This window comes from Lactuca virosa, chromosome 8 (genome assembly GCF_052849685.1).
Source record: "Lactuca virosa cultivar CGN04683 chromosome 8, Lactuca_virosa_CGN04683_v6, whole genome shotgun sequence".
Taxonomy (NCBI): domain Eukaryota; kingdom Viridiplantae; phylum Streptophyta; class Magnoliopsida; order Asterales; family Asteraceae; genus Lactuca; species Lactuca virosa.
In genome coordinates this window covers 90,160,905-90,173,800 of record NC_136433.1, presented here as the reverse complement: position 1 = coordinate 90,173,800, position 12,896 = coordinate 90,160,905, and the positions used below count along the sequence as shown (strand labels likewise).

The window sequence follows — 12,896 nt, the reverse complement described above, 5'->3', positions numbered from 1 at the left end:
ATCTTTCAGCATCAGCATCAACTACATCAACAGTGCCAACGTACCAAGCTTATCAGCGTCAGCGTATAGCATAGTTATTCTATGTAATCTTTTGTATATTGGGTAATGATATATATATATATATATATATATATATATATATATATATATATATATATATATATATATATATAAGTATGGAATAGATTACAGATCCAGTACCTTTGTGATAAGACCGGTTCTTAGTATAAACTAAATACAATCCCTTTAATAATGGGATTGATATGTATAGATTAGTATATATATATATATATATATATATATATATATATATATATATATATATACAACATTAGAGAAAACCCTAATGTTGTATGATCGATGTCGTTGTATCGATAAAAAATAAACCAACTAACCTACGTAGATAGGGTAAGTCGGGTCAAATCCACAAGGAGTTAGTGGTCAAACTATGTGTCAAAATAGTCAATGGAAAATAGATTACTTGTAATTGTGACAAAAAGCTTTAAACAAAGATTAACCAAAAAAATACTTGAAACTTTGTTAATTAAAACAAAACTTTAAATGAGAAAAGTAAGGTACTCCCGGTTCAGTTGTCGGACAATTCAGATTCACACACTTTCTTGCCTAAAATCCTAGTTCAATTACTTAGATGTAATTGGGGTTTATGATCTTGCAACACATAATCTTGGGTACAGAATATGTTCATTCAACTAGTTGTCTTACTCCCTATGTCTATTTGGATTAAGAAGAATGAATGAATTGACAATAAAGTGTCTTGTAACTACCTACTACAATATTAAGATTTAATATCACAAGTTGGAATAACACATGTGGATTCAACAAATTGTCTTTGTTCCTAAACTACTTGAACGTGGAACAAGCAGTGAATTGACAATGCACTATTTTAGTTATGAAATCAAACAAATTCATACAACCCAATTTCAATCATTATTACCAAAAGATTATCATATGAAACATAAAACAACAATTGCAATTAACTAGAATCAAGTAATAATCAATTGTGTTCATCCAACAGTCCTAAACATCCCCGGAAGTAACCCTAATGATTTAGCCTTCCATTGAGTTCATGAAAACACTAACTTGGATGAAATAAATGAAATGCATAATAGAATTCATAATCAAACTTAGAATCATCAAACAAATGTAGCCTAATGATTATCAAAGTAAGAAACAAATAAACCTTGGGAGGAAGTAATCGTTTTTGAAAATTACTAGAATTGATGAGAACCACCGGTTGAATGATATTCAAATGTTGCTTGATGATTAATTGAATCGAATCTTGCCTTGAATCCGGATTGAAATGGAATGGATTTGTGATTCCAAATGTTTCCAAGGGTTTTAGAAGCCTAAAAAATGTAGGAAAAACTCTGAAAATCGCAGGTGGTAACCCTAAAAACGAATGCATAGGTCCCTATTTATATTATTTGGCAGAAAATAGTGAAACTGGATGATGTGGGACGTTGGACGTCCTAGGAAATGTCTTAGACACCGTGTATAACGCCCAAGCGTTCTTTGTACATCTTTGCATGCCTTCTGTCGTCCTTAAAATACACTAAAAATTGGCCAAAAAACGCTTGACGTCTTAGGGGACGTCTTAGACGCGTTCTAGGACGTCCTTCCTTGATTTCTATGCTTTCTGAGACACGTCGTTCCAACACGGAACGCCCCTAAAACGCCAAGACATCCTAGGGAATGTCTTAGGGGCTGTTTGGTAGCATCTGGATTATTCATATCTAGATGATGCAGATGTCTGGATGATGTAGAGGCTCTGTATGAATCTGTATCTGAATGATAATTTGATGTTTGGTCAGACATCTGAATATCTGTCTCTTAACGGTGAAAATGACCATTTTATCCTTCTGAACTATTTGTTACTGATTGGTTGGACTGAATGATACTGAATTTGTAAATAATTATAAATAAAATACAAAACTTCATATAAAATCCAAATTAAACATAAAACAAAATACAAATTAAAATTCATACAACATCCCAATTAAACATCATACAACATCCAAATTAAACATAATCGTGAGCATACAACTTTAAAGTAATTGATTAGCAATTTGGTTACGCAAATTAGCCATATATTCGTTGTCTTTGTTACTCCATTGAATGTCATGTACGCTTTGGTCATCACTTCCTCCACTTTCTTTAGTAGTAAACATAATTTCCTCTTCGAAGTCCATAAATAATTGATCACGAATATTACATTTCCTAATAAAATTATGGACTGCAAAACAAGCAAGCATTATGTCTCTTTGTATTGGAAAAGGATAAGGAGCCATTTGCTTTAGGATTGGGAATCTCGCCTTTAAAACTCCATAAGCGCGCTCAATAACATTTCTGAGTTGTGTGTGAGCATGGTTGAACTTTTCCTTCTTGGTTAATGCACGTTGTCTTCGGAAATCGGATAACCAATACCTCATATTGCGGTAGGGAGCCATAAATCCACGAGTTTTGGTGTGTACGGCATCACCATAAATCCGTCGGAAGAAATAACCAAAATTTTCTAAGATCAACACTTTCACCAAAAAGCAAAACAGCTGTTTGGTATCTTGGATCAGATATTCCCCATTCCATTTTCACCAACTTTTCCATACATGATGCCATATCGTGTTTTGTATGTTTATCCACTAACATTCTTGCAACTTTGCTAATTTCATCACCGACTTCAACGATCTTTGCGTTGATTGCTGCTTTTCCTTTTCCTTTACCTCCTTTGTTTTTGGAAACACTAGAGGTTCCTTCATTTGGACTTTCGGGTGAAGTCATACTTTCCATGTGAGTTACATTAATACCATCGACTCACTTAAATTAATGTCGGGCGAGTCATGAGAAGGGTGGGGAAGTGTAGAAGATGGCCCCCAACCATGAATGTCAGTCGCAACCGACCCATCAAACAACTGAACACAAAGATCAGGGTACACTAGTGGAGAAGTCCTCAAAGTTTCTACCATTCTGTTCGACTGCTTGAAAATATTATAAATATTATTAAATATTATAAAATATTATTATATATTACTTCCTATCAAAAATTACAATACCTTGATCTCTAGTTTCCATTCGTCTTCTTCCATGTTAAACGTGTTAGTTATGGGGTTATAGACGTTGCATGTTTTGTTTTTTAATTTCAACCAAGCACAATACTTTGATTTGAAGTAGTCGTATCGGTTTTTCATCTGCTTTTGATCAACTAAAAAAATTGTAATCTGTTTTCAATCTTTCAGTTACATTCTTCCATGAGTTCGCTTTCAAACTACTCCCTTCACGTCCATAAGTAGTAATTTCTTGAATACAAGCTTCAAGAAATGTTTTTTCCACACCTTCTATCTGTTTCCAATTAATTCTTGGCCTTTTTTGTGCCATTTGTGCAATGTCTAGTATTCAAAATTCACCAACAACATGTTTCAGCAAGAAAATCCAGCAATGACAAAAAAAATCATAGCAGCAAATCAACAAGAACACATATTTTTTGAACTTCCAATCACAGATAAATAGCAAATTAGCAAGAAACAGCAACAAAACAGCAACAAAACATCAACAAAACAGCAAGAACACATATTTTCAGATTTATAATCACATCTAACAGCAAGAAAACAGCAAATCAACATGAAAACAGCAACAAAACAGCAGCAATACAACAATGAAACAGCAACAACACATCAACGCAGGGAAGAAGAAGGAAGCGAGGTATGCTAGACAAAATAGAAAAACGTACCGGTGAAGGGGGAGACGACGAGGAAGGAAGCGACAAAGGCAGAGGTTGTCCGGCGTTGGAGGTCCGACGGTGGCTGATTGAAATCAACGCAGGGAAGAGGACTTTGGGAAGAAGACGCTCGAAGAAGAAGAAGAAGGGCGCAGAAAAAAAGTCGCGGACGTCTTGTATCTGTTTTTAGGGCAAGGGTATGAAAGGAATAATTACCATCCAGACTCCTTATCTCATCTGACCGAATAAGAGAATATTTTTTAATGTCTGGCCGATTAAGAGGCTAAAATAGTGTCAACCAAACGCTCTGAATCTGAACGATTCAGAGCCAGACTCTTTATGAGATCATTAAGAGGCCAAACAAACAGCCACTTAGATGCCATGTAAGACGCCGACGGGGTTCCTTCCTTCTTTTCTGCTCTGAAATTTTCCCAGATGTTGACTGTTTGACTTGGACGTCCTAGGGGACGTCTTAGACGCCTGGAGGCGTCCTTTATATTTCATGCAAGTTTTGGTGGTCAAAACGACATAACTATAAGAAACACAAAACACGAAAGTTGTAGAAAATCTTGTCTAGTTTCCAGAACTTCTTTACTCATGTCAATCGGAGCTCCAAAACTTGAGATATGACCAAAACATTGAAGCGTGGTCAATTTTCCCAGCAACGTTTCTTCATTCCTTTAGCAATCCGTTTTACTTGCAGGTTCTGTCCACTTTTAGAATGATATATTGACCTGCGTATGAAGTTCAACAACTCATCAAAGTAGTGCTATTCTTGGAGAATTATACATCAATTCAACAGATTTATGACAATTTAGTACATTCATAAAATAGACTTATCATTGTACAATACGGCTTGGTGTCGTAATCGTCTTTGTGACAAACTGTCTTCTTAGTGAAAACAAAACTCTTTCTTGGTGAAAGAACAATTTGGAGAACTCTCTGTGTCATTTAATTTTTGTTCTTTATTTTCTTTGAGTAAGTTTCTCTTTCGTATTTATACTTGAAGTGTATACGATCGATACAAATCTTCAATTGGAATCAGAGCGGGTTTGTGATACACTCAAGTAATCATGTTGAATCTCAAATCCTTTGGTCTCAAAAAAATTTCTCCCTTTGATGAACACAATTTTTATATGTGGAATACAAAGGCCATGGTTATTCTTGAAACCATTAACTATGAGATGAGAAATATTGTTGAGAAGGGTCCCCATGTTCCTATGTACCAACCCATGGTCAACAACGCTCCCAGTGGCCCCTGAAGAAAAAGCCAGAAACATGTTATCATAACGATGACAATAGACTGCTCAGTCTTGATGTGAAAGTCAGGGCTACTATTGGAAACTCTCTTCCCAACTACATGTATCATCTCATACAAAACTGTGATTCAGTACAATATATGATGGATACGTTGACAGTGGCTTATGAAGGCACTGTGAAAGTCCAGGCTACGACCATCAACAATCATAATCGGAAATACAAGCATTTCTTTGCTTAACAAGGCGAGTCTCTTACCCAAACCTTCAATAGGTTTAACTGCTTTGGTAATGATATGCGCAGGCTAGGAATCGTCAAGCATTCATCTCAGTTGGTTCTGAAGTTTCTCGATTCTCTTGGGAAAAGTTGGGAACATCATGTTGATGTTCTCAAGAATGGTGAAAAGATTGATACCATGGATCTGAATTCTTTGTTCGGTAATTTGAGAAATTATGAATAGACCAAAGCTCTTCGTAAAGAAATCATGAAGGACTCGAATAAGGAAAAGTCGGTTGCACTGGTGTCTCGAAAGGAAGCAATGAAGCACATCAGCTACTCAGATAACTCAGATCAGGGTGAAGAGAGTGATGAAGATCTCACCGATGAGCTTGTTTCCAGCCCTGCACTTATCGTCAAGCGCTATGAAGAACGCAGAGCAAACAGGGTTAGAAGTGCTCAGTTCAAGGGAAGCAAATCAGCAGGGAGATCCACTTCCGAGAAGAGAAACTCAGGTAATTTCTTTAATTGTGGAAGTCCTGACCATTTTTCCAGGGACCACAAGGAAAAGAAAGAAGCCTAGAACCTTGAGAACTATAAAGCCTTGTATAAGAAGATGGTGGCTCATATGAAGAAGGAAAACATTTATCTGCCAAAACCCTTCATTGCAAGACAAGAGGATCATGAATAATGGATAGAAGAAGAGGATACTTCTGAAGATGAGGGGCTGAATGTCAAGGGTCTTATGGTTGTTATAAATGATTCCCTTGATGGCATGTGTAACGTTGATACTTCTCATACTCTCCAAAAATCAATTCTGAATCTATAACATACTTGGTACTTAGACAGTGGATGCTCTAGGAACAAGACCCGTCAGAAGTCTCTGTTAACAGATTTTATGAAGAGAGATGGTCCAAAGTTAGTTTTTGGCAACAACAATGAAGAAGTCATCACATGAGTTGGAACCTTTGATTGTAGGGCATTCTAGCTCAGGGAGGTGTTTTTTTTCAAAGGTCTAAAAAGCAATCTCATCTCCATCAGTCAACTTTGTGACGTTGGTTATAAAGTTCTTTTTGGTCGCCATGATGGAAAAGTGTTAGATTCTGAAAACAAAATTGTGATGATTGCACTCTAAGACAACAACATTTATATGGTTTGATTTTTTTGGTTTAAAACATTGTTACTTTAGTGTTACTTTATGCTTCGCTTCATTTAAACTCATCAAAAACATTTCTACTTTATTGTTACTTTATGCTTCGCTTCATTTAAAGTGATGAACATAAGCTATTTTTTATTATTAGCTGTAAATTTCTGCTTTAAAAACTCTTATTAACTTTTATTTTACCAAAGGAGTATACATTGTACATTTTCTACTAACATTGCCTACATGTTCTTCTCTTTCGATAGTGACCTTATCTGACTGGTCTACTTTGAAGGGATCAGCATGTTATTCCTTGAATGCATCATTTTCCTTGTGGAGCCATTTGATACTGACTATGCATCTTTTCTTCAGCGCCAACCACTCTCTCCCTGATGCTGATGCTCAAGCTGATTGATCAGTGAATCCTGTTGATGAGACCTGATAGGGGATAACTGTGCCGCTAAGTATTCTTCTGGTCACATATATCCTCCATATTGAACAACATGTCTCTGTTGAAATGGGATGAGGTGAAGTTAGGTAACTTAGCATATCTATGTTCATAGATGCTCTTACAGCAACACCAACTCCCTATGAAATCCAGAAGCATCTTCAACAAGAAAGTGATCCCACCTCTCTTCCTTCATGGATCACAATGAATGAAACCTTCGAGTATTGTCTTGGTGACTCTCATAACTCAAAGGTTACAAATATTGGATCCTTCTAACTCGATGGTTACAAAGACTAGTTCATGTTCTTCTTTTCTTCTTAGTGAACATGAAGCTTGGAATCAATCTGCAGAATCTCAAAGATTAAAGGCATTCTCTCTATTTGTTTACTATGAATTGTGTTCTTTTTGTGTAATATGATTGATCTTATTTGTTCTCTTTTATAGCTAAAAATTCAAGGGGTGGATATCTTGAAAAATGGAAAAGCATTTATAACCATTCAATTCCAAAGATTTGATGGAATGAGTCTTCATCTTTTTTCTGAAAAAGTTGCACATATTTTCTTGTTTAAATAATTTTCTTGTTTGACTAATTCTTTTGTTTGTATTCTTATGTTGTTTATTCTGTACCATTTTTTAAGAAAAAAAAAGGAATCTGATGGTGGCAACTTTAAGCCTAGTATGCAAATTTTGACACATCATCGCCCCTAGAAGTATGTTTTTGTATGTGCCAAAATCTCTCTAAGTTTCTCATCAACAAGAGCATTTGATGAGAGCATTGACTCACCTCCTCACGATGACTATCTAGCAATTTCTCAACTTTCTAAGTGAGATTGCCTGGTTCAAATAAAAAAATCGATAAAAAGGCTAGGGTGTTCATTTTTTATTCAAATTATTCCTCACCTAACCGTGTCCCTGGAAGCATGCTTGTTGTATGCATCAAGTATTATGTTCTGCTGAAACATTGAGCATAACCCACTGACTTACCCATATTGCATAGTCATCAGCATAAGAGTTACTTGTCTAGTCCTTAAATGACAAAGGGTTGTTCATGTCCCTGATCTCCTAGTCTGACATATGACATGGTACCATGATGATTTAACGGTGAATCTTTGATTCTAGATTGTAACTTACTCTACGATACAGAAGTTTAAACCACTTCTTGTTGATGAGTTAAACTGTTCATAATTTACACTGATTTCACCTCATCATAACTAAAACAATCTATTCTCTCCACAAGTCTTCTAATATAGAAGTTGATGATTCACTGTGTAAAACCACAAACTTATAAAAGTTCGAAATTATGTGTTGATAGTTAGTCTATGTACCGTAGGCTATCGCATGCACCAATTCATTATTTCCCTTATATTCTTCTGTAAGGTTTTATGATTCAACGTAATATACCATACGCTGATGAGAGCTTGACAAATCTGTGCCGATGGGTATATCATTGTCCATGATATGTTACATGCACATATCCATTCTTGCCATTTTTCTTCTGATAAAAGTGATTTATTATCCAACGTGTAAAACCACACACTGATGATATCTCGCAATACTATGTCGATGAATGATTTTTTAAGCCCACACTATCAGGAGACATCACAGACTAACTATATGATCATCATAAATTCATTCGCTGATCACTTAAGTTGATACTCATTGTTGTTGATGATTTGTCTCACTAATGAAACTTCCTTGTCTCAACGGTAACTTTTTGGATATCTTCTAAAAAGATTCTTCATTATCCTGGGATACAAGATCTTTATGGCGTATATATCTTCACTCATGATTACGTAAAAAGGAAGAAACTTTTTGGGTGTAAATTGTGAATTCTTCATCCCAGGTCATTTTTACAAGAAATTAAGCTCTCTCTCTCTCTCTCTCTCTCAAAAAGACTACAAATCGTCATCTCTTTCAAAGCTTTCACCATGTCAAATCCCTTGTACGAGTTTTCCCCTAGCACTAACATCATCAAAGGTCCTCATGCTCCTGACTCTAACATCATCATTCAATTGACAAATGTGGCGTTCTCGGATGAAATCCAAAAGCAATTCGCAAACTCAGGAATTGAAGATTTTGTCGACTATTTCAAGAGCGGTCCTCTTAGATATGCCTTCTACGACTTCTCGGTCCCTTTCTACAATAAACAAGTATGTGAGTTTTACTATACATGCTCTGTTGATACTGTTGATCGAACCATCACTAGAACCATTGGAGATGGTCAATATAGGGTTACCATTGACGGGGAATCATTTTGAACTGCTCTTCGTCTTCATCGATTTGAAAGTTACTCTGGAACTCCCTCTGAAGAAAGTTGAAAATCTGTTCGTGAAACATTAAGGAATAATTTCAATCTCAGGGCCTCACGCGTGATCCATATAAAAACACTCTTCGTAAGTGTTTTAATGTACGGTGGAAGTACTTAATAGGTGTGATCGGAAAATGTATTGGTCACGAGACAGGAAGTTTGGATCAATTTAATCTCTTTGAGCAAAGGATTTTATATTCTATTGTTTACAACAAGAAACTAGATTTTGCTCAAGTTTTTTTTGATCAAATGGTTGATTGCATTACTGGAAACAAGAAGCCATTAAATGTTCCTTATCCTCGTTGGCTTAGTCTGATCTTGTCTAAAAAAGAAGGCTTTGCTGAAAGTCATGAGATTATCATTCCAATTCCTCCCCTTTCCTAAAAAATTATTAATACTGCTCCATCTCAGGGTGACTTGCCTATTACTTCAAGGATGTAAAAGTGGATTGAAAAACCCTATGTGGTTGTATCCTCAAATTCTGAAGATGATGGTGATGATAATGATAATGCTGGAAATGAAGAAGAGATAATGAGGATGATGATGATGAAAATAATAGTGATCTAGAAGTTGGTTATAAAGAAGGGACTAATGAGGAAGAAGACACCGATAAAGATGAAGAAGAATAAGCAGCTGATATGGGAGAATACTTCACTCAGAAAATGAACTCTCCTCCAAGGATGAACAAGCACATTCGTTTTCAGTTACCTGTTCATTCTCTTCCTCTGCTAATGATGTTGCACAACTTGGGTTAACCCCTCCTATTATGGAAACTACTGAGCCAATGATTCAATATGTAAATTCTCCAAAGCCAGCGTCTCCTCCTCCTCAAGCTGACACTGTTCCTATCATGACCGATGCCTTTCATCATGATAATCGGGGAGAATCCAGCTCCAACTTTGAAACTGTTGTGCTTTCTCAACTTTCCTTAATTGTGTAGTTAACTCAGTCAATGAATAAAAGGTTGAAAAAAGTTGAAAGGGATGTGGCTACAATGAAAATACTTATGGCCTTGGATGATGATGATGATGATATGGTTGTTGATGACACTCCACCAAATTCTCCAGGGAATAACCCTCCCCTACCTCCATCAACAAATCTTCCTCTACCACCTCCTCCACCATCTAATCCTCCTCCTAAAAATCCTCCTCCACTTCCTAACTCTCCTATCCAATCTGATGCTACCAAAAAGGGTGAGAATAGTTAAGGGGATCCTCAGCCAATGCAAATGCAAGTGATGATTGTACAAACTCCATCTCAACCTGAGATGACTGGAAGGGTTGAAGCTGAAGCTGATTGATGTTACTGATATTTCAGATGTTGATGAAACAACTGATCAGCCCATTCCAGACATTGGTGACCAATTAGAGACCGATGACTTTGAGGGGTTTCTTGATCTTGGTTTCATGCCACGAGAGGTTGTCTCTGTTGTTCCTTTAAATGTTGTCTACCATGGATCTTACTTTGAGGGGGAGAATTCTCAAGAGGTTTCTCAAGGAACTAATAGTGACATTGACTCTGACAATGATCAGCTCAATCCACGGAAGAGAAAGGCTTCCTTCTCAGGGGGGGGGGGGGAGCTCATGATGTTGAAGCTGGAAGCTCTTCTGCTGCTGCTGCTGCTAGTGATCCTTCAACATCTCCTCCTAAAAAGAAAATGAAACTCGTCTTTGATCGAAATGAACTGGCAGAAACATGGAGGTTACCCATTTAGGAAGTTAAAGAAATTATGTTCGAATATAATGTTGCCATCCGACAAAAGAAATAAGCAAGAAAACAAGAACATATGTCTACCAAACTTGCTCAAGCTGTAGCTTCCGCTTATGAGAGTGCTAATGTTCAAAGAACTGATAATCAGGTCAATAAAATCTTCAATAATAATATGGAGAAATAACACATTGTTTCATACCTGAATGACCGGATTGATAGGAAGAAGTTTGGAGATGTTCTTACTCGTAGGTCAAATCCTGATCCGATTATCAAAGTGAGATGCACCAAACCAAGAAATGAGTCCATGAAGCTTCACTTGGTTAGAAAGAAAACAGAATATGAATACACTGAAGTTGTTTTTTCTCGTGAGCTAGTCAAATTTGGCTACAGTGAGTGGATGCAAATTCAAGAAATTATCAACAAACACAAGGGTGTTCATGCTCAGGAGGTGAAGATGGCAATACAACAGCTACTCAACAAAATCAAGAAGCTGAACCTTGTGCCATCAGTTGGTCATTCAAGACCATCCTCCTTTGGAAGAACAGGTGCTCCCAAATAATCCAAAAATACCAAGTTTCTTCTTCCTTATAGAACTCGGTATATCAACAATGAATTACCCGCAGGTGTTGAACCAATCCAATATATGTTCATTCCAAAACCATATCATGAGATATGTTATCTTGATAGTCAAAATCATATGTACTTTCAACGCACTGATGAACTTCCTTATGCTCCCAATAAACATTTTTTTCATCTTAGCTTGGAAGGACTAGGTCACTATGAACTAGAAAGAGGATATCATGTGCTGATATCACTAGAGCTTAGTAGAAGACTAGATGAACTTAAGCTTGATCAATTCAAATGGGTTAAGCCTAAAATCTTAAAAGAAGCTGACAAGTTCTACAATGGCTCTTCCAATGACTATGAAGAAGAAGATTAGTTTTGACATCATCAGATAGGGGAGATTGTCAAGTCACACCTTATGGTCTGATGAGTCAAACATTCTACACTATCTGTCAGTGTCAGCATCAACTACATCAACATCGCCAATGTACCAAGATTATCAGCGTCAGTGTATAACGTAGTTATTCTATGTAATCTTTTGTATACTAGGTAATGATATAGATAAGTATAGAATAGATTACAGATCTTGTATCTTTTTGATAAGATCATTTCATAGTATAGATTAGATACAATCCCTTTAATCATGGGATTGATATGTATAGATTAGTATGAATACAACATTAGGGAAAACCATAATGTTGTACAATATGGCTTAGTGTCGTAATCGTTTTTGTGAAAAACTGTCTTCTTGGTAAAAAAAAACTCTTTCTTGGTGAAATAACAATTTGGAGAACTCTCTGTGTCATTTAATTTCTGTTCTTTATTTTCTTTGATTAAGTTTATCTTTCTTCTTTATACTTGAAATGTATCTGATCGATATAAACCTTTAGTGCTCCCCTAAGCCCCGGGTCTAGATGACGAGTACACCGCACGTACATGTTGAGTATGTCGGGTGTACTCATCCGAGTTGACCCAGTTGGCTTTTGCTCTTTGACCTTGACCAGGATTTTGACCAAGTTTAACCTAGGGGTATTTTGGGTATTTTGAGTAATGGTTTGAGACAAGTTCAATGTTTGTTGTACATGTGACCTATAGAGTTGGTATACAGAGTTGTGTTGTATCCATATATCTTTTCAGACGAAGAGGTACATTTTCCTCACACTATACTTGTGGGTCGAAGGCACCAATGCCGCCCACTAGATTATGTATCATGGTATATAGGATGTTGTTATACGGTAGTGATCTGTTAGATTTGTATCCTGGTATATAGGTTGTTGTTAGGCGGTAGTGATATGTAGATCTGCCTGTTAGTTTGTTCACTGTTTATATGATTATCTATTTGTTGAATATATGTAATATGTTATATTTCGAAATAGTGCGGTTAGGTTGAGACTGTACTGCTTTGTGCGGTCAGTCAACGAACCCGGGGCAATCCAACCGGGAGGTTTTGGGCCAGGGTAGTCCAAACGGGAGGTTGTGGACCCAGTATGCAATGCATGTGGCAATCCAACCGGGAGGTTGT

The 12,896-nt window shown here is 36.6% G+C and overlaps 1 protein-coding gene across 1 annotated transcript; it reads right to left on the bottom strand.

Moving 5' to 3' along the window:
* Nucleotides 1-2,810: 2,810 nt before the first annotated feature.
* Nucleotides 2,811-3,390, bottom strand: LOC145130614 (uncharacterized). Its single transcript, XM_079065388.1, has 3 exons — nt 3,256-3,390; nt 3,069-3,203; nt 2,811-2,990 (listed from the first exon to the last, which is right to left on the bottom strand). Exons 1-3 carry the CDS (start codon nt 3,388-3,390, stop codon nt 2,811-2,813), a joined length of 450 nt encoding a protein of 149 aa, XP_078921514.1.
* Nucleotides 3,391-12,896: the final 9,506 nt, after the last annotated feature.

What these genes read in the sequence shown, in the direction of transcription:
- LOC145130614 (XM_079065388.1), bottom strand. Translation starts at nt 3,390, where the DNA reads ATGGCACAAAAAAGGCCAAGAATTAATTGGAAACAGATAGAAGGTGTG. An exon ending in AAGCGAACTCATGGAAGAAT is followed by an intron (nt 3,204 to 3,255) that starts GTAACTGAAAGA and finishes GATCAAAAGCAG; the next exon opens with ATGAAAAACCGATACGACTA. An exon ending in AATGGAAACTAGAGATCAAG is followed by an intron (nt 2,991 to 3,068) that starts GTATTGTAATTT and finishes ATTTTCAAGCAG; the next exon opens with TCGAACAGAATGGTAGAAAC.